Here is a 22840-nt window from a genome sequence, read left to right as displayed (position 1 = left end):
ATAATTGATGATGCTAGCAACAGGAAATGAAGAGAAAAAAAATAAGAACAGACATGTAAAGAATACTTGCAGATATGTAAGGGATATTGCACTGGGGAGAACTAATATCCATTCCAGTCTGAGCAAATCTAACATTAACTGTCACATCTAACGAGCAATATAATGTCATTAAATTTATCTAATGCTTACATTAAAGCAAGAAGGGATCAAGTTGAATCATACAGTACCTTATTTTGAAAATAACTTAGCACGAAGACTACAAGCCCTAGCAAAGCCATTAGGTTTATGCTCTCTTCGTCTGAACGGGTAAAAATAATTTTTATCTTCAGTGACATCTGCATAGATATTGCTAATATTGCTGCTCCCTATGTGGGAATTTTTCTGTGAATGCTGCTGGTAAAAACTTGGAATGGACTTACCCAGCCTGCTACGCCTGATCTCATCAGGTGAGACTGGACGCAACTTCCTCTCTGCCTTGATTTCCTCCAATATCCTCTCGTGAAGGCTGCGTGGCCGTGGTGGGGTTGGTTTCAGTTTTCTTGCAGAGGCCTTGGTATATACAGATAATTAGATTTACATAAAACAGTTTTCCCTTGAAAGCAGATGTCACACTGGGGGGAGGGGGGAACAACACAATAAAATGTGGCATGTTGTGATAGGATTTTATGTGCACTCATTTGTAAAACTCACAGAAAACAGAAGGAGAAATGCATTTTTCCGTGACTCAGAGATAAAGGGCTGCTGGTAAGAACAGCTATTGGCAACTGCAAGGCATCACACATTGTTCTTCAAGAGACCACATTCTATATACATAAATCAATATTTCTGAAAGACCGTGTCAGAAAATATAATACTTAACACATTCCCTGAACACAGACATTTTTTAAAACAACACATTTTCATTAGGAAAGAAGTATGCTGGATTACATACAGGATTTAATGGAGGTCGTGATCGGATGAAATCCAGGATTATTTCATGGGCACTCTTTTTTAATCGAGGTGGAATGTCACCGTTGACCTGAAAAGGAGAAAGGGAAACACACATGTCTTGCATCGATACTCATGCAGATGACAAAAAGAAAATCTGCAACATCCCTGGCAGAGCCTGCAGAGTTCTGACACCTGCACTTGATGCAAAATCCCAACAGTCCTGAACAGAACAACGATCTGTATGCACAGCACAGGCAAGCAAAGACTTAAGGGAAAGCTTTTCAGCTTTGCAGATAGCTCCAGAATAACCACGGTTCCAGCAGCATCAATCAGCAGTACTTAGGATTTTGAAATGATGGAATTAAGTCTCAAGGCTGCAACCATGTCTATGGGAGAATGCAGACAAAGCTCGTATCTTGTTTGGAGGAAAAGGTGCCAGGACCATTTCTTCAGGAACATCTATTGGAACCATGGCTCTCTGCCAACCATTACACAGTCTGTAACAGCCTGCTCTTAGGTTTTGAGCCCAGTTTTCTGATCTGCTTAACATCTCTCAAACTCTGATATGAAAGAAAACACTGCACCAGGACCATCACCAACGATTTGCTTTTAGCAATGGATGAAAGATAAGCTCCCCTTGTTTTTTGTCAGAGGTTGGACAAGATGATCTTGGAGGTCTCTTCCAACCTAGATGATTCTGTGATTCTGTGATTTTGTAACCTGTGTCTGCTGTTCTGGCCATGAAGAGGTGCCCTGGTGTAGAAATCCCAGCAGAAGGACAGAAAACCCCTGGGCATGGTTTTATAGACACCTCTTCACCTGCACGTCAGTAAGTTACTCAAGAGTAAAGCAGAATTAGCCAATATGTCCAGAAAGTCAAGTTGCTAGAATGCCATGGCATGACACTGAGAGTACAGGGAGGGACCAGAAGAGGGGCTGGGTGGGAGTTGTTCTTGTTTGCTTGTTTTTATCTGAAGAGACAGACATTTCTTCCTCAGGTATCTCGTTCTGAAGGTAAGACCATACACAGCACATCACAGGAAACAGCCAACAATTCACTACATGCACAGAATATAAACAAGGCGACGGGAGCTTTCCCATCATCTGAAGAATTTATGAATTGTAAGCTGGGAATAATTGTACGGATTTGCTTAAGAAATCCATCTGTCGGGTTCAGCCTGTGTGGCACAGTGCCCAAGCACACTGTCAGAGAGCATCCTATGCCATACATCTTTCTGGCACCTTCTCTTACCACGCAGTACCTGGCTATCAGCCCCATCCTCCACTTTGAAAGAAATTTTACATCCCCGCGTGGTCACCGGAGCATGAACCCTCACTGAACTTCACTAATACCATGCAGCACCCACATAAGCTCTGCTGACCTGGGACGTGCCCTGTTTCTGGGCTGAGGCAGGGCGACAGCCTCCCATCGAAGGCTCATCCCTTCCCTGAAATGGGATCAGATGCCGAGTGCCTTCAGGGGAACGTATCATTGCTTCCTTTGGGACTCTTTCTGGAGGTATCCTACCTACATGGTCTAATTTCCATTTGTTCCCCCCCCATTAGCTTCCTCAGAGGGAACTTGATGCAGTGTGGCACAGAATACCAAGCTGCTACACCACGTGGCGTGACATCTTCCTAGAAACAGTACGGAAAAATTAAAAGGGGAAAGATTTATATTAAATGGTGATTTGGCATTTTATGATAAGCGGGAAATTATTTTAAGTGATGTGATTGATTTCTCCTGTTTAAAGACTGAGCCGTTCTTCAAGGCCAGCGTGGTTTGCAGGGTCCTTAATGAAATGGTGAGTCTCTCATCCCCAGGTTACTGCTCATCAGATGTCAAGGCTGATAGCTTAAGTTGTGAGCTATTAGCATCAGAACAGCCATTTTGTACGCTGATAATCTCAATTCCAGCCTTGGGGAGCAGCTCTCTGCACCACGCTAGGAAATAAATAATACATGGCTCTGAGCCTTTCACCTCAGGGCACTCTCTGCGCTGACTTAATGCCACCAGAGTGTAATTAGTATCACTATTTCCATTTGATTGGAAAAGGGGAAAAGTAAGGTTTGCTTAAGTGATTTTCCACAGGATGCTGAGGAAGCTGGTGGCAAAGCAAGTGGATGTTTATCAGTTGCTTCAGCCAAGAAGCCAGGATCCAGGAGCGCCAGCAGAAGCTCCCTTCTCATACTCGGCTCCCAAACAAGATGTTGACAGGAAAGACACTGAAGGGAAGCTTTTATCTTCTCCGTCCACGCTAGATCTATTTCTTCACTCAAACCGACTCTCCCTGTAATGAGCAATTTAACATGCATCTTTTAATTAATTAATTAAAATTCATGGCTCAATTAGAGCCTAAATCAGAGCTGCACTGCACAGATGCAGCCGCGGCACACGCAGAATACAAGCAAAATGATCTTGGTGCTCACATACCACACTGCCCTGAACTGCAAACCAGCACCTGAATAAATACCTCAAAACACTGTAATGCTGTCCTAAATCTTCACGTGTATAAAATGGCTTTTGTACAGTCGTATGCATTAAAACTGGTCAGGTGGGAAAAGCATAATCAACGATTACAAAAATCAACCAGAAATTTAGAGATCTGAACAGCTACAGCACAGAGAAATTACCACATAATCCTTGCTTCCATCAAATTGTAACATATAAATAGAGACTTGCAGTTAAAATAATAACTTTGAATGGTACTTGGTGACCTGTGCACGACTCACAAGAGCTATGTCACTTATCACTGACATTCAACTATCTCAGCCATTTATTTTTCACACTATAAAAGGTGACAGTATTAAGTAGAAGAGCCCTATCTCTTAGTAACAGATAAAATGAAACTGGTGGTTCTGTGCCATCCAGAAATTTTTACTTAAGATGAAATTGCGAAGGCTGACATCATCAGAGGGGATGTGCTACATCATTCCAAAAACAGCCCACAATACAGTCCGGCTGTGAATTCAAGCACTGTAAGTAGATATATATGCATTTGTCAAATTTCATTGTGCAGACTGTGTAGTGCATTAGTTGTCACTTTGTTGTTACACGGTGCATATCAATTTTCTGATTTAGCTCCATGCAGAAAGGTCAAGCAGCAGTGTCTGTTCTTTGATACTGCACATTGTAAACCACTGTATTCGTGCTGCTGCACCTGCATGTCTATTACAGATACAAGTTTATGATCCCATATAATAATCGTGGTACTCACACAGAGCCAATACTTCCCTGGGTAGCCCTAAAGCATGATCAAGAACTGTAAAGCTCGCTGCTATACCTAGGATTTCTGGGAGTGTTTTGTAGGAGAAGAAAAAAAAAAGCCATTAAAGCTGCTAAAGCAAACATGCCAGGATTACAAAATGCCAGGATGAAAGTCATCTTGTTCCCATGACAACCACGGAAACAAAGACTCCTGCATCAGGGGGACGGAGAGATGACAAATTTGAAATTATTTTCGTATCGACTAAAATAGAAATGCAGAGGTCACTGAAACTAGTGAAACCAGTTTTTTGCAAAAAGCCCAGAATGTGACATTTTACATCAAGACATTTTGAAGGATTGCCCTATGACAGAAGACTTGTGAGAACAGACAGCTCCCATTATTGGGATCTGTTAACACTGCTGACAGTCTAAACCACCAAAATAGTTCCTAGGTGATGCACCTAACAGGAACATCTGTTCCTTTCCTAATTTTTACTAGGAATACCGAGCAGTCAGGGACAGATTGAGATACTCTTTTAAACACAGCATTACATTCGTAAAAAGAAGAGCAAAGCCTTTATCTAACATTTTATTTACTTGAAAACGATCCACCTCCTGCTATCTTCAGTGGCATGCATTTTCACAAGCCGTCAATTCTAAAAATACCACCCATAACTTTAAAGCAACAAAATGTTTTTAATAAAGATTTTGCCAAACATCTGCTTTGGCTGATAGAAAGAAACATAATCCATCTTTCCCAGGCTGCTTTTAAATTCAGATTTAGGACTCTTGTCATTTCCTCCTCTTCTCAAGAAGCATGACAGTTCTCTCTGACAGGAATATATATAATTAGCTCTGACCCATAAAAGTCAGCTAAACGATGCTGTATTTATGACATCTAACCAAACTTGTAGTTCTGTATGAATCCTCCAGGCTCCACACATTTCATATCAAACCGGGGCATGTTTGGCACATTCTTCAGGCAGACCCTGCAGCAGAATCCAAATTACTGGATGGAAGGTTTATTATAAGGAAAAAAAAAAGTTAGTTTTCTAACACACAGTCACCAGCAGCTGTCAGATAAGGCCAACAATTGCATCAGAGACAGCACTACAGGTCCTGTACCTACAGCTGATCATAATCCCAATTCACGTTTATGCCCAGAGGTCATTTTGGACAATCAACCTAGTAGACAAGATAGCAGGACAAAAATAGATGTTTTCAGGGATTTTGCACATGGCAAGAGTCTGGATGAAGAGGAGAGCAGCTGTGCCTCCAAGACCTACAACATAATGAAGAAAATCTCTTCAGAAGAGGCAGGAGCTCGCTCAACAGAAGATGAATTAAAGCCCAGCTTGCCAAAAGCAAAATCAGATCACCCAAGGGTACCTATTCAGATGAAGCTACTATCCTGATTGCATACAGTAAGCAAGGTCCTGAGGTGACTTTTGCAGTGGATAATAGGGTCAGTTAGCTTGGTTTTCTGAACTGTGAGCATAAAGATAGATAGATACCATTCCTGGGTATGTATTTCCCCTATTAATATTTAAGCAACAGAAAGCTGCTGCAGAAAATGAAAATAGTCTGATAGTCTGAATCCACACCTTGGTTAGGAAAATACGTTCACTTCTTTTACAAAAGGCCTTTATATTTGGAACAGGACTCATGTATTTGTTCTCCATGGAGTAATTTCAAAATTTTCCTCCTCTATTCTTTTCTTTAATGATCTCAAATACATGATTTCTGTCTCTCTCCTCTCTGAATTTTTCTGGTGGAGTCCTGGCCTTTTTACTAGCACAGGTTTTGTGATTTTTTTTCAGGAACACAAATGTAGTTGAATACAAGATATTCTAACAAGATATTTCCATTGTAACTAATATTCCATTGTAACTAATAACAGGCAAACATAAATAAATGTCAGATATAAATGCTGACAATGACCAAATACATCCAAACACATGCCTCTGACAAAGGGGTTTAAAATGTTTTACTAAGGATAAGGATCCTTTTAGATCAGTTGCTGCCTTATCAGGAAGAACATCTTTATGATGAACACAGTATAAACTAAAAGGAATAAAAGAACAAGGAGACGCCAGTAAATATCAAATGGGCTCTGATAAAAAGAGTGCCTCAGGTCAATCTTACATGCACTTTCATGAGTATCTACGAGGAGACTCATCAACACTCTCCAGCTTGCCTTTGCTTCTTTTTTTTAATTTTCCACTTGAAAGTAGCAATATGATATGCTGAAAACAACTGAGCTCAGTTTCTACAAATCGAAGGTTTAAAATGTTTTACCCTATGTGTTCCTTGTCAATTCCTAGCAGATCATGGTACTACAAGTTTTCAAACACTGTAGGTTTTCATTTCCTGTCACAGTTCATATAACAACTGGCACTTTATAGTGGCACTTTATAGTCTGGAATGCCACATTTATTCCAAAAATTATGCTGTATTTCAACATAAATGTTCTCCCCAGTAAAAGCCTAACACCATCTCTCAGTAGAAAATATGACAGGACTGTTGAAATGACTCTTAAGGTTATCATAAACCAACAGAAATAATTTCTTCAAGCATATGATATGTAGGAATTTCTTTCAAAATTTTAATCTTTTCCTGCCACATGGAAAACAAAATACTCAATATTTGTTGGCTTCACATTTTTCCTCTCAAAATACTACACAGATTTAAGATGCCATATAAAACCCATGAACATTAGTAATATCTACTTGACATCATAATTTCAAGGTTCTCAGGAAAAAAATAAAATAAAAAAAATTGAAGGAATGAAAAAATATAAAAAGAAACAGTAAACAAAGGAAAAGGAAAAAAAATAAAGAGAATTATTTCAGATTTGACAAATTCTAGTAATTCTCTTGACTTACCATGACCTTTCTTAAGGTATAGCGTTTGGATCTAATATCATCCATCAGCATTTCATAGGGTGTGAGCTGATATTCTATGGGGAGTGGGTTGTACTGACGCTCTTGAACCTTCTTAAGTTTGACACCATTCCGTAAATCTCGCATCACTTGTACCCAAAAACGAGCCTGAAGAGAAAGGAGAGCAAAATTTTATTTAATACCTTACCCTTGCATACCAACTGAGATTAAACTAAAGTTGCTCACTCCCCTTTCAGGACGCCACCAAATATGTACAGCTTTATCATTTTATTTTTAACACATCAACCAAATCCATTTTGTCCATGGTGATTTTAGGTAAGCCTATTTTTAACCCTGAATGTAACAGGACTCATGTATTTGTTCTCCGTGTAGTAGTTCCAAATTCAACAAGGCCAAGTGCAAGGTCCTGCATCTGGGCCGGGACAATTCTAAACACAAATACAGGTCTAGCAATACCCTCTTCATACTCAACTTTCCTTTGTTCTGCCTACCACATACTAACATTTCCCTCTTATTACTGGGGAGTGGGTAGAGAGGAGTAAGAACAGGTAGTAGACAGAAGATCAGGAAAATGAAATTAAGAACTTTTAAGAATGTCTTAATGTTCCTCTACATACTGGCTAAAAAAGTACATGGAAAACAAGACAAGCTACTGACTGTTCTCTGTAGCATTTTTTCTTTCATCACTAAAGAAACTCAGCTGGTGGCTCTGCCTACTTCCTGGCTGCCTCTCTGAAGGGCAGTTAGCATGATCCCTGTCTAAATGTCCAGCCTTTTAAATTGCAAAAGCTTCTACATGAAAGCTGAGTCTAAAGAAATAGTGTGATGCTTGGATACTTACATTATTTCATCTATCTGTGAAGGAAGGCTGAAATTCCATTTGGTACTAGCTTGTCATAATTTAGTACTAGTTCATATGTTTAAAAAAGAAACAACAAAAAACACAAAAACAACCAACAGACACCGATTTTAACATAAACCAAACAACTTTAGGTAAGCATTATAAAGAAATATAAATTGCTAATAATGGTGCTGAATCATTATTCAATTGTTGTCTTACCCAGTCAGCATTCTTTAAGTCATCAAGATCTGTACTGGATTCATCACTTGCCTCTTTGTCCATTTCTTGAATCTTTTTCAGATTCTGCAATTGAAAAGAAAATTAGTCAATGAACTGAATGGTGGCATTACTTTACAGTAAAGCAGAAGCATCTTTTGAATGATGTTGTTTGGGTACTCTACTGAGTATTTTATAACTTGAATAGTAATACTGCAAAAATAATTTGAAATACTATTTGAATATTTCTCTTAATTGAAAAATGGACCTTCATTGCTGCAAAAAGTCTTAATTTCTAAGTATAAGAATACTTCAGATAACAGCATAACAGAAAAAAATATACACAGAAATTGTAATATGCCTACAGTTGAGCTACCATCTGAAAAAAAAAAAGTAGCAAGCTTGTTAAACTCCATCACAGAAAAGGTTACTGGATTAGCAATAATCCATTCATAGCAAAATTACTGCTACTTGCCAAATGCAAGACAGCTTGCTTTTGTTTAAGGAGGAATTCCCAGAAAGTCAGTTGCAAGGTGAAATCAACTATGAGAAATCCTTCAAACAGAATAGTGACAGACTTGCATTTATATTGACATTACGCAGCCTGTATAACATAGTTTTATGGTTTTATTACTCAGATCCCAAAATCTGTAAGTAAGGAAGAGAAACTGATCTGTCAGGAGTAAACTCTTATTTATGAACAATATTAGATGATGCAAATATGGAAAAGATTGTTTACAAAGGGGGAAAACAAAGCTTTCATACTAACAAGAAGATGAAAAATGATCAAAATTACAGTCAACTAAAGAACAGGCAAGCTTGCACACACACAAATGCAGGCAAAAGATTAAATGGTTTGAGTGGCTTTGGAGAAATTACCTTAGACACAAAGAATTGCATATCCAAACGCTACTTTTACTTCTGTATTGAAATGTTCTGGGATCAGCAGTACCAATGCATTCTCAATACTCCATTCCACTTTTACAGAGGGTTTTCCGGGATATCTTTACCAATGTTTAATTTGATCTGTTTTCTTGTTATTTATTTATGTATTAAAAAGGGTAGTTAAATCTGCTAAGGACTTCATTATTTTATGAAACTAAACCCACAGGCCAGAGGTCTGACAGAGTTTTATGTATTAATGTATTAAAAATATTTGTCTCACTTTTGATCACTCAAGCTCTTCCTTTAATGGAACTGAACGAGTCTCAAACCTTGGAGCTTCCCAGAAAGCTTAAAAATAAGCATATTTGGTAAAACATTTTTTTCCTACAAGTAGTTCCTAAACTGTAACCATTTCAAGGGAAGAAATGCAAGCACTGGAAAAGTGCTTAACTCGCACACATGAAGGAGTGTATCTACCACATGTGCTAACAGAGACAGCACATGTGAGTCAGCCACCATGGAAGTTTTGGAAAAACAGCAGATGGATAATTTATTATCTTATTTAAGCAAGTAACATATTTGCTTTCACATCAGTGAAGAAATATTACCGCTGCCCTATTAAAAAAAAAATACATAATTTAGAGGAAGACTCTTAAAAAGTCATAAATCACCTATGCTGCAGAAGCACATTTATCATTGCACAATGAGGGCACATTTTGGCACAACTCGCAGTATTGCCGCAGGATGCCCAACTGGGAAAGAATGGTTGTATGGAAACTTGGGCTGGTCCTGCTGCTGTGGGAGTCTAACTCTAGCAAGCCATAATCTTTTTCCAAGGGGAAAAACAAAAAATAAAAAAACAAGTAACATGAAGGTCTCATTTATGCCAATTTTGCCACCCTGTGTTTCTTCTTCTCTGCATCATTTTCGAAGTTGCAGTAGCCATTTCTATGATGGTATATGTGAACTGTGAACTACTTGCTTTTGTGTGAACATCTAACCTTTACTAATAAATTGCAAAATACACAATTGTTCTGATACTTTCTCCTTTTTCTCTTCTTAATCAAAAAACAATCTGCAGTAAATTAGCTCGCAACTGTCAGAGTCGCTCCTCCTTTCCATACTGGGAGGTATGTATCAATTAAAAAAAAATTAACACGTTCCAGCTGCTTAACCTTTACTTTGACTGTCCAACATCATCTGCAGCAATTACCCCTTTCAGCAGCCATGCTCCCTACCATACACTTAACAGGGCTGGTTTATGCCCAAAGGCTGATGCCTTTGACTGATGTAAATATTCCGTGAAGCTAAAAAGACTACAACCTATTTTTCTTAACAACAAAAAATAAGAAGGGGAGGAAGGGGGAGGAAAGAACACACATAACTGAACAGCTGAAAGATCTTCTGAACAAGGCAGCCATCTAATTAGTTTCTCTGGAACATAGCTGGAGGGGGAGCTTCTACTTTAGAAAGCGCAGGTGTGGGTGCTTCTGGCTACCACACACTCAAGAGCTGAGAGCCAAACCCACCAGCCACAAGGTACATTTCTCAAAGTGCCCTTTTTTGACACAAATGAGCTGGCATAAGCTCAGGATGCAGCCAAAGTGAGGGTCTGGGTGCTCTGGATGCTTCCTGAGCACTGACAGAGCCACCCACTCTGCCTGACAGGGAGTTGTGTAGGGAGGAAAATCTGCAGGGAAAATACTCACTTTTTCATAGGAATAGTTTCTCCCCTACCCACAACTTAACTGGCTCAGACCCCTAAGTGCAGCTCACCATAGATGATAATTTCCACCACTATAAAATTGGGAAAGCTTTGGAAGACTGGGGAGAAAAAAGAAACAAAGTACTTTATCCTTGCAGCAATGAATTACGAAGGTTTCTTTAACTCTCCTCCATCTGCCAGGTGCTGCTTAGGAAGGAATCAATTCAGGGTGACAAATGATTGCATTTAAACTTCTGGACAAAATGAAATATTATCATTTCCCTCCAGCATCCCCTGTCAGTGTCCGTGGGTTTCAGAATCTGCTGCAATCGTAAATTATGGAAACCAAAACATTTACAATACAACAGACCGCTTGTCAGAACTGGGATCCAAAACCTATGAGTAACCTCAGCTGCTGTATCCATTTGTACGTACCCTTGGGACAATGGATTAAGGAAAGCTATTATGGTGTAATAAATACATAGCCTAAATGGGTTTCCTTTTCAGAAAGCAAAAACATCTTAAAAGGGTTTTTCTAAATGATCCCAGAACCTCAAACCCGTACCACAGATCTGATTCACCTATTACAGCCTGGGCATACGTTCACGAAATAAGGGTCAGATGTGTAGGGAGCAAGCCTTTCAATAGCTCTGGCTTTTTCAAACCATTACAGCACTTGGCCATTTTTTCTTCAGCTGCATTTTGCGACAAATTCTAGTAACAGAAATAGTGAATATCTTCAAATTTCTTCCTGCGCTATTAAAAGCAGGCAGCTGATTCGCTGCTGCCACATGTCCCACATTTGTCCCACATTTGGGACACGTTCTCCCGCGCCTGCGACAGATGGGAGGTTACATAAGACACTTGTCAGCACAGCGTCAGGAGCTTGCTTCCACAAAATGCTCCCTAAAATGCAACATTTTAGTGAAGACGGTATTTCAGGAATCCAGATCTTCACTTTGTCTTTCGCTGGTTTCAGAACAAAACCTAGCACAGCTCCTGCTTTACCTTCTTGGCAATTTGGTCACTGACGCAAGTGATTCCCATGCTGGTATCTGGGAAACTAATAAAATTTTCTTGCACCTTTGTAGTCATTTAAAAAATGCATAACCTGCATATAGGGGAAAAAATGCTTTCAGGTATATAAGCATCCATTCCGAATTTAAATTCCAAGGGCTTGGCCAGCAGCATTACTTCAGTTCTTTGAAGATCCCCAAGCCCCCTTTAACTCAAGCAGGAGTTGTTGAAGGGAATATGATCGATTGAATCAGTCCCTGAAAGAAATCCCTCAGTCTTCAAGTCATTTTAAGAACATCACTGAGTATCAGACAAAGCTCTTCATAAATAATGGTGTGGGTCAACATTGCTCAGCTCTGGAAAGAGCAGTTACTGTGCTGCTCAAAAAAAAAAACTATTAAAAAAGAGACAAAAACAAGCAAAAAACAAATGCACGGAACACTTACAGAGTTACAGTGGCTGCAACACACAACAAAACAAACAAAAAATCCCAGTCTTTTCCCTCATTTAAATGGCTCCTAAATGGAGGGATCAAACAAATCATGATGGGGTTGCAAGCCTGATGACAACACAGTTGTGAAAGTGGAGTCACTGGAAGCCTGGAAGTGGAAGCAGAGGCGAGGTTATCGGCAGAAAAAACTGGGAATCAGTTTCTCCAACTGTCCTTTCTGGAAATCCACTCAGCAGTGTGTTTAACAGCTATTATGGTCACGAGACTATTAAGAGTAACTTGGCTAGTGACCGTATTTGTGAAATAAGTTAGCCATTAACATTATTTAGGTATCTATTAACTAAATACCCGTATAACCGTATTCTGTACAAATAATACACCAGTAGAGCCATGTTATATAAAAGGTAATTTACTTTGTTAATTAGCTGTTTTCCAGCTGAGTCTCTAGATGGCATGAAGATAGGGGAAAAGAAAAAAAAAAGAAAAAAGAAGAAAGGAATGATTTCATTTCTATTTATGTACTTAATTAGACCTTGGAAGGTTTATGTTTTCATACAGGTCAGGTTGGAATATATCCAGACAGACTGAAAAAAATTAAGCTATTAGATTAGACAGGAAAGAAATCATAGGGGGCATTGTTTAAAAGATCAGTAAGATCAGTACAAAGATGACTGACTGAAGGCTTTTTCTGTATTCTACCAAAAACTTGGTTAATTAAAAGGCATACCGTGGATAATGAAATTATGGACAAGTTTTTGATGAACATGGACTTTAACTGCAATTGATGAGGTAGGCAATTATAAAACTATACACAATTTTATAGAGTTTGGAAGGAATATTAATCGTAACGCTCTAGGATATATATCCATTTCAACAAATTTTTGAGATACAAGTCAAACCTACTGCGGCAGATGAAGACATCTGCCTACAAGACAATGCCTGTATCTTACGGTGCCCAGCATGCTATGCTGTCTTTTAGGACCTGATGTGGTACCAGTCGTGAGTTCAACACTCCCAGCCCACTCACGAATGCTTAGCTCTGCGACAGGCCAACATTGGTATTTACTGGTACCGCTCACAGGGTCCCAGCACAGCTGAGGCTGTCAGGGCCCTCTGGAGGCCCCCTGCCCCAGCCCTCTGCCCCACCAGGGCCACCCAGAGCAGGGTGCCCAGCACCACAGCCAGGCGGCTTCTGCAGGTCTCTATGAGGAGACCCCACGGCCTCTCTGGGCAGCCTGAGCCAGTGCTCGGCCACCCGCACAGCACACAGGGGCGGCCTGGGGCTCAGAGCCCAATTCATACACATTGAGATCCCCCCGAGCCTCCTCTTCTCCAGGTTGAACAGTCCCACCTCGCTCAGCCTCTTTGCACTGGAGAAGGGCTACAGGCCCTTTACCACCTTCATGGCCCCTGTTGGGCTCTCTCCAGTGTGTTCTCAGCTCTCTTGTGCTGGGGAGCCCAGAACTGGGACCAGTACTCCAGGTGTGGCCTCACCAGTGCTGAAGGAAGGGGAAGGATCACCTCCCTTGACCTGCTGGCAGTGCTTTGCCAACTGCAGCCCAGGGCACCATTGCCCTCTTTGTGGCAAGGGCACACACGTTGCTGGCCCCCTCAGGCAGTAAGCAGGCGTGGAGCATCCACCCCAGTGGGAAGAGAGCCTGGGCAGTACAGGGAGCTGAAGAAGGACCAGGGTAGATACCCCCTCAATTAAGCATGTTCACAAAATGGCCAGCAGACCAGACAGATCCACGGTCCAACCCAGATCCAATACAATTTCTTTACTCCTGTGCTCACACAGTCTCTCCCTGTTTCTCACAGTCACACTCGCTGCTGTCTCCGAGCAACGTGTGAGACCTTTCCAGAGACCTTTCCAGATACTCCACAGCAGAAACATTTGTTTTATCTGGTGGACATCACTCACTTCTGCCTATGGCTAGGGGCCAACAAAGATGATCTCAATGACTTTTTGATGATCCTGAACAACATTAATCTTTTCTTTCAGATGAGGTTCATTTTAGCAGATATTCAAACTGTCTTTGCCTCACACACAGATACATTTCCTCCACCTTGTTGTCCATGTTTCCACACACACTATCCAAAACATAGGGCAAGATTCCACTTTTGTGGATGTCTGATTGTAATTTTAAAAGCTCACTGCCTGAGATGAGAAACAAGCAGTACCCTATTTTTGCCATCAGCTATAAACATGAACTGCAGGACCATGGAGTCAGGAGGTCCTGGCCCATCAAAGACCACTTCTGGATGGCATCACATGGTACACAGGGTGGATCTCCTTTCACAGAGCCCGAGTAGCATACAGATGCTGCCAGCAAGCTGAAAAGACACCCCACTACACTTGCTACAAAACCTTCATCTTGCAAAAAGATGCAAAGTTAGGTCAGATTAGTTAACTAAATTTCAGCCTGGAGTTGCTGCTATTCCCAATAAATATGTATTTTTACTCCTTTTATTCTTTATCATTTAAAAAAATATATAATTACAACAGTAGTATCACACCTTTCTTATCTCTGTCTTGAGCACTGCCCTGTACAACTACTTGACCTAACATTTCTTTGTCTTTAAGAATGGAAATGTCGTCTGCCTGTCTGCAAGTCATCTCCACTGCTGACCTCTCACACACAGAGAATCAAACTGGAAATAAAATCCACATGGCACCAAGTATGTGACAAAGTGCCTGAGACATTATATTCGACATCCATTGAGATGACCTTAACAGCTCACTCATCGCTTCATCATTTCTGAGTAATGCACTCACCCAAGTGCATGCCAGTAAAGCCCTTTCTGAAACTGTGCTCCATTTGCTAAGGCAGCGATGCTCTCAAGACAGACTGGGGAGCACAATAGGCCTATACCTCCTGCCTCCTGATATATCCCTCGTAATTCCAGTAACTTTCAAAGCCCTGAAATGTTTTTATACAAACTGAAAACAGCATCACAGCAATAGTTTCTTCTGTCTCTCAAAGCACACTTTCCTGCTAAACCTGCCCTGGGCTGCAGCATAAGATCAGATTTGGTACAATCCTAGTAAATGAATTTCTGCAGATAAAAATTCTCCCTCTTCCACTGCAGTGGCATCGGCTGTTTAAAGTGCCTACCGAGCAAAAAGCACGAGCTTTATATAGCTGGGGAACAGATACCCAGATACAATGCAGTGGCCCCAGGAAGAGCCCAAGGAATTTTGAAATATTTTTCTTTTATTCGTAGGAAAGTTATTTTAAGCCATGTTTCTCATTTTGATCTTATCGCCACAACTAGGTCTGAGGGGTTCTAAGGCTCTCCAAATTAAGTTCTCAGTTTTTAAAATAAAGTTTAAAACTCCTGGTACCCTTAGGGTCACAGACACAATAGTACATGGTATAAGTTCTAATTAGAGCTGATATATATAGCTTGTTTTTTCCCTAATTCTCCAACATTGCAATCACCATGAATCGATGACAATAAAATATCCCCTTACTAGAGTATTAAGTGTTTCTCTCCATTATACCCATACTCATATGACAATACAAAAGGAAAAGAAAAAGGATTTTATTAACTTGAATTTTATTTAACTGTATTCCTCATGAATTAAGACTCTTCTATGTATTTGAAAAACCAAAACGTACAGAATACCACAGTTTTCACTGGCGCAAACCTAGCACGATTACATGATTCCTACTTGCCTTGAGTATAAACTATAGAGGTAATTTTAAAATGGAATAACAAGATTTACAGCATTCCAGCCTGTATTTGCTTCATACCTATTTTTCCTTTGTGTACTACATTATTTTCAAGAATCACATTGTTTTTGAATCTATAGTTGGATAAAAGCTATAAGCAAGGATCAAGAATATCATAAAAACTATTTATATTCCAGAAGCTGCTTGTAAGATATTTTTCTTGGTCACTTCTTGTATGCCTGCTAGGGGACTGATCCAGAGTAAAATGAAATCAAATGATCAAAATTCTGGCTTCAGATAAGGGCAGTGATAAAAGTCTCATTGATTTCAGTAGGGCCAGAATTTCATCTACAAGGATTACTTCCTTTGACCTAAATGTGCTCTGAAACAATCCCTAATAGCCTTTGAGAGGCAAATGGTTCCTTTCATTTGAGATTAACTCATAGTATGCTCTACGGTGTTGTCAAATGCTGGGTTTTCATTTCCAATTACAAGATGATAAATAATCTGCAAATTCTAAAACACCCCTGTAATTACTTTAATAAGTTGAAAAAAAATGTTTTAAAGAATCACAATATGCAATATTTTACTTCAGCATTGACAGCACTGACACCTTATTACTGCTTACTGCAGTCAAAATGTTTATGGACTACTGGAAATGTAGTGCCTCCCTAGGCAGAAACAAGAACTCCAAAGGGCCTTATCTTTGGGCCTCAGCGCGGACCTTGCACTAGCTGTTAGTTGAAGTGTTTATAGCACAGATCCTTCAATTATCCAATGGTTGGAACACCAAGGAGCAGTCAAATGCCAAGATGTGAAATTAATGATGTCAAGTTTTTAGCACCGAGACGCTGCATTCTGTCAGCTCTCTGCGTCAGCTGCACTGTAATGCAGGCGCTTCAGAAAACAAGAGGCTCTTTAGCCATGCTGACACCGTCAAAATTATCTGTGTATGATACCACTTCAATTTAGAAATTGCTTTCAGTTTGAGTAGGGCTGGAGGAAAAATGGAAGTGAAGCTTGACCCTGGGCAACAGAAAACCATCTCTGAAGGATTCGGCACCTTGGACGGATGCATCTCTGAAGAGGAGGAAAGACAGCAGCAGTCTCTTATGCCTCCGACTGGTTTGCATCTTCCACCAGTGCAACAACAGAGCTCTCTTGTGCTGCGCTCAAGCACACCTGACCCAATGATGAGCTGATTCAGCTCATGAACCTGACAAGAAAGCCTTCATTATTATCTTTAATTAATTTATTTATTTTCTGTGTTTGTTTTCTAGAATCAGAGGAAGCAAAGCAGTGGAAGCACGTATGCATGGGTGGCACAGCTCTGCCTCTTTTAGTAGCAAAATTGTTACATCAGCCTGTAAAATCTTTTCAAAAGGCACTCTGGACCTTAGAGAAGCAAATCAGATCCCTCAGGTCTTTATTAAAAAGGAAAATTATGAAAGTGCTGTTATTTGGCCCGTTGACTTTGATGAAGAAACCATCCTTGAGAACTATCGCTCCCTTCCTGCCCTCACCCACGGGTTTTCGAGTGTAACCAACACCCACACTGTGTTAATACAACTGTTGATGGAGCTACTTTGCAGACCAGATCACTGAAACTATCTTCATTAAAACTAATCCACCCACCCTCAAAGTTATTCTTCAGCCAGATCGTTTAATTGAAGTGGTTCATAGGATGGCCTTTTGGTCAACAGGAACAACCAAGCAGGCAGTGAACATAGACACCATGACCTACAGGTGGAATTGTTTATGTATTTATTTATTTTAAGCTGGCTCTGCTGTGAAGCCTGTGCGACTGACAAACAAGCCAATCATACATCAAAGGCAAGGAAAGCTGCTGACTGAGGACAAATTACGAGCAAGAGAATCTCAGATAATTCTCAGCCAAAGACAAGGCATGAGAAGGAACTGAGGAAGGACAGGGAAAGCTCTGATTGTTCACAACACCAAAGCAGTTTTCAGACTCAAATACATTGCTTGCATGCATGCACGTTGGAATGGAATAGTACTGCATAACATCCCAAGAAATTTTTCTGTTTTCCTTCCAAATAGTCTAGTCACAATTAATAACTATTTCTGAGACATCTGTAAATGGTTACAGGCCAAATGAGAAAACAAAATACAAACAACACAGCTGTAGAACTACTCTCCCTGAACACGACAAACAATTTCCCCACGTATCTGACATCCACCGCTGGCTGGGTATGGAAGTGATTCTGTAAGCCTAAAACACATTATAACAGATTTAAAAACTTACCTCTTTTGCACTTTTAATTTTGGCCAAGAAAGTGTACAGCTCCATTGTTTCTGCAAACAGAGCCCGACATACTGCTTGATAGTGGTTCGCTGCCTCTGATCGGGTTGGCAGGTGGGCAGCACACAGCTAGAGAGAAAAATAAACAGCAATTACAAACAATCCCTCATTGCCTTAATTATTGCTGCAGAGCATGAGATAACATGAAAGGGAACACAATGGGGTATTTAAGGCACAAAAATCCATGAACAACGTTTAAGCTTAGGTGGAAATTGGGGTGCACTTTTTAATTTTTCTGCTCCCATTTATTTTATATTCATGAGTTTCATGAAGAGGACTGTAATAGAACAGATCAGCACTGATGCTGGTAGACGTAATCTTTTGCTTACAACATCCCCTAAGTCATATCCATCGCTTGTAAGTATTCTTCACAGAAATCTTTGCTGGAAACAGACAGAACCAAAATAATGTCTATAATCAATTTGCTAAAGTCTTAATACCAAAAAATTCCCAATACCAAAACCAAAAAAAACTGTGTCATGTATCATACTGGGGTATATATTAAAATACAACAAAATCTTAAACAAGGCTTTAAAATGTGCCGTATTACTGTGGTTTCATAACAACTAGTGCTAAAACAGTGATCAAGCCAGAACCTGAGGAAATGGGTGGCTACACTGAGAAGATCTCCAGAAGTAAGGCTTGAAACAAAAGCCTCTTTAGAGAAGAGCCTTTAATTAGCCCAGTGGCATATTTCTCTAAATCTCTCCTGCATTACACTGTACACTGTGGTCACAAAGGGCACAATACCAGTAAAGCTCAGACTGCATTTCCATATTGTTTCCCATCTGATTTAAATCCACGCTGACATTACAAGGCATGATCCTGAGGCCTCTGGCCACAGGCTCCCACTGATGCCCTTATGCTGGCAACTGAGTTTGTGCCCTAACTCAGAGGGGACTCCTCACCCAGGCAAAAATTTATCACAGTGAAGGAAGCAGGGCAGGGGAGAATTATTCTTCATGGCTCAGACGCATGTGCAGTAGCACAGGCAAAAAGGAGCAACGGGAACACCCTGCCGAAACAGGGAGCGAGAGGGGAAGGGAGGATGGGCTGAACAATTTCTTTGGGTTGCAGTCACATTTAGATTGGCTTAATCTCGCTGACAAATTGCTTTCTAAGGCCACAACCTCTTTGTTGTTTTTGATTTCCTCCAATTAGTGTAACAATACAGAGTCCAACGGTCAGATTTGATCAACTTGATAAAATTTCACAAGCACCATCTGGACTCCTGCAATATCCTGCTCTGATTGTTGTAACCACGTGTATGTATATTTAAATCCTTTTAGCTCTAAAAAAAGGATCTACATATACATATATATGGAAAGTGTATGTATATATTTTTTCCTTCCTTCCCATATGCTTTCCTTATATCTAAGGATATAAGGATTATTCTTATATCCTTAGATCTAAGACTATCTTAGATCTAAGGATGTAAGTATAAGGTTTTCCTTATATGTAAAGAGAGTAAGACAGACATTCAAAAGCTACCCTCAATTCACCGCTTTCAAATTTTATACCGCTTTATAATGACAGCCAAAATTTTGTTACACACTTCACATTTACTTCTGGGTAATCATAGTGGCAAAGTTAACATTTTTCAATTACTTTTTTTTAGCAAATCGTATCTTCTCCTTTGCAGGTAAAGGGAGAAACGATGAAACAGACGTGTCTCTAACGTGTGCTACAGTGACAACACCTGACACAAAGAGAGAAGTTGTGAGGCATTTCCCTTGACCTAATGAAAAGTCAGAATTATACTGCATTAAAACACATCAAATTCAGAGTATGGTTAATTTGTGTTCCCTTCTCTCAATAACTAATCAGGTCCTTACCTGCCTTACTATGTTTGGGTAAGCTATTTCTAGTTATTAACTGCAGCATGGATAAAAAGGATTTAAGATTTAATTCTACAATACACCACTTACAGGAATAATAATAATAACTATAATAAGCTAATAAAAACAGCAATTTCAAAAAAGTCCTCAAATGGCACAAGTCTTCCTCGGAAAGAATAAAACTTCATTATTCAGATTGCAGATAGGTTTTTAAGAATGCCTTTTTTCTTTATTTAGAAGCATGTTAATTAGAAACAATTTGCATCAAATATTCAGCAAGTTAATGAAATGCAGCAGTGGCAAGTTCAAGCAGGGGATGGATATAATCATGATTCTATGATTGAACATGAAGTAAAGCAAAAAATAAAATTAAATGCCTGCTGCAAAAGCTACCAGAAACATAACCACATAAGAAATCAACCATTTGGTTTGTAATCATTCAAATACAGGTATGAAAAGAGGCCCAGTAGCTCCTGCTAACTTTCACGTTGTAAAAAATCAGTATCTGAGTGATCTTAGATCATGTGAAGATGCATTACATAAAAAAACAAAACAAAAAAAACAAAACAAAACAAAACAAAACAAAAAAAAACACCCTTGTGGTAACATTAAATGACTTAGCATAATTTTTTGGATAGCGGAAGGTGAGCCTGAAGAAGAAGGAAAATGCAAATACGCCAGACTGATTTTTCTTCCCTGGGATCTATTCCACTTGCATGTTGTTCAGAAGTAAAAATGTAGGCAGTCAAGGCACACCAAGTGTGAAACGTGACGTTTCTAGCCTAAGTTTAGCGTGTTTATCCCCCTGTGCTTTTTTAAATCGCATCTTTTATTTGGTATTAGCAGTGTCTGAGAAGCTGTGTTTCTGAAATGCACCACAAAAATCAGTCAGAATGCTTTAATATCTGAGGTAGGAAAGCACAGCCACCTAAGGAGCTCCTCCTCCTCCTCTTACCGTGTCATAGCAGCCGTGGTGCAGGACTGCAGGTCTGCGGTCTTTTCCAGCCATTCAACGCTCATCAAGGAACAGCAGCCTCTGTACCCTGCTTATTCTGACACTTGCCTGTTCATCTCTCCTGATACAACCTAAAACTATCCTACGGGGAATGAACGCGACCAGCACCCAGAGCGTAACACAAGGGCTGCTTGTTCTGCTTCCAACAAGTCTCACACAGCATGGGTGAAATCCAATGATGTGGTCTTTGCAAACTGGTGGAATATCAAAAATATTGTCAACTGCTGAAATGGGTCGCTCTGTAATATTTCCATTTGTAATCACTGTGAAGAACTGGGATTTTTTTTTTCTTTTTCCTTTTTTCCCTTAACTAAGCCTATCCAAAAACCAGCTTGACCCAAACCATTCAATCTTTGCTTAGATCACTAAGAAGATTAGAGACTGTTTCCATCCACATTCAGGGTTCACAGAAAAAAGGCATTATGTAAATACCGGAGCCTTGCCAGCTCCTCTGTCCAAATTCACCCTCAATTGACTAGGAAACAGAGCGCATCAAGCCAAACCAGCGTTAACAGAAATCACAATTTAACCATCAGAAGAGATCAAACAGCGTTTCTTGGATGCATTTCAACATTAGGGACCACATAAAATTACAATGCATTCTCACAGCAGACTCATCCGCTAAAATCCAGGTAGGTTTTGCAAAACCTTCTATTTGGCTCAATACATGCTGCAAACTTTACCCAAACACCTGGCTTTTTGGAATTCAGATTTTAGAAGACAAACAGTGTTTCCACTTGCAATCACTTTGGGCAAAGTGCCTGAATGAATGTGCCACAGAGAATAAAAGGATCTCTTTTTTTTCCCATGGGACACAAAGGCAAGCTATTGATATTATGCAAAACGCACTACCAGGCTGCAAATGCCAGGCTTGTTAAGTGATTTTAAAGCCCTGGAGTATTAACATAAGACTTAGAAAACACACTTTTTTCTTAACCAACTAGAAGAAATGACTTGTAATCAACAGATCACTGAACATGCAACTGGACTGGGCATCAGCCTCATCCTCTGCAGCACAGCGCTGCAACAGGCTCCAAGAATAAAACTCAGCTTGAGATTGTCCTCCCAGCTCAAGGTTACTTTCAGAAAGATTTTGTCTCTGTGCACATGAACTAGACCTCATGATTATTTTGGGGTAGTGATTTGTTTTGTTTAAAAAAATAATATATATATATATGTGTAATTTTATTCCTATTAATGTGAACTTCAAGGAGCATTGAAGCTGGCACTGAAAAGCAGACAATCTTGCTTGAAACAACACCTGTGTATTTGTACAAGTCAACCTAGCACTTGTTTAGTTTATTATCCAGAATAACATTACAGGGATGGACTGTTCAGAGCACCTAGACGTGGTTTGACAGGAGTCTGGAAGATGGTCCTGCCTGCTACAACCACACTCGTGCTTTGTACAAGGGACTTTTGCTCAGTGCTAGTTTTGAGGCAGGTTTCACAGGACCTGGATGGAGCCACTCACCTTCCTGCTGCTCTCCCAAGCTTTCTGGGCAGAGATTTGCCCCTGGCTCCACAGCTTATAACTGCAGTGGGCCAAGAATGAGCTGATCCCTGAGGTACTGCGATAAAGGACTTCAGGGGAAGACTAATGAGGTAAGACTGTGATAATGCAAAAGGAATGGGAGCAGAGTCAGCGATTAATCCACAAAATCAATGAACAAATTCAAGGAAAGTACAGAAAGTATTCAGAGAAAGTTACGATTCCTGTAAAGCTGCCTTCAGAGCCTTTTGTGAATTTTACACAGATCTTTCAAATGATCAGTCGCAAGAGCAGTGGAATGTCCAATTGCTCAACGTGTGAGTTCCTAATTAATTTCAC

The 22840-nt window shown here is 40.0% G+C and overlaps 1 protein-coding gene across 1 annotated transcript in view; it reads right to left on the bottom strand.

Moving 5' to 3' along the window:
* SPIRE1 (spire type actin nucleation factor 1) overlaps positions 1-22840 on the bottom strand; it is a 125667-nt gene that overhangs the window by 28303 nt on the left and 74524 nt on the right. The window contains exons 4-8 of the mRNA XM_032181344.1: positions 18100-18225; positions 8102-8185; positions 7024-7188; positions 932-1018; positions 420-549 (exon numbers count right to left, since the gene is read on the bottom strand). Coding sequence (XP_032037235.1) covers positions 420-549; positions 932-1018; positions 7024-7188; positions 8102-8185; positions 18100-18225 — 592 coding nt within the window. The remainder of the gene's footprint in view (positions 1-419; positions 550-931; positions 1019-7023; positions 7189-8101; positions 8186-18099; positions 18226-22840) is intronic.

Source organism: Aythya fuligula, chromosome 2, assembly GCF_009819795.1.
Source record: "Aythya fuligula isolate bAytFul2 chromosome 2, bAytFul2.pri, whole genome shotgun sequence".
In the NCBI taxonomy this organism is placed as follows: Eukaryota; Metazoa; Chordata; class Aves; order Anseriformes; family Anatidae; genus Aythya; species Aythya fuligula.
The sequence above is the reverse complement of the archived record's forward strand: the minus strand, read 5'-3'. Positions and strand labels throughout refer to the sequence as shown.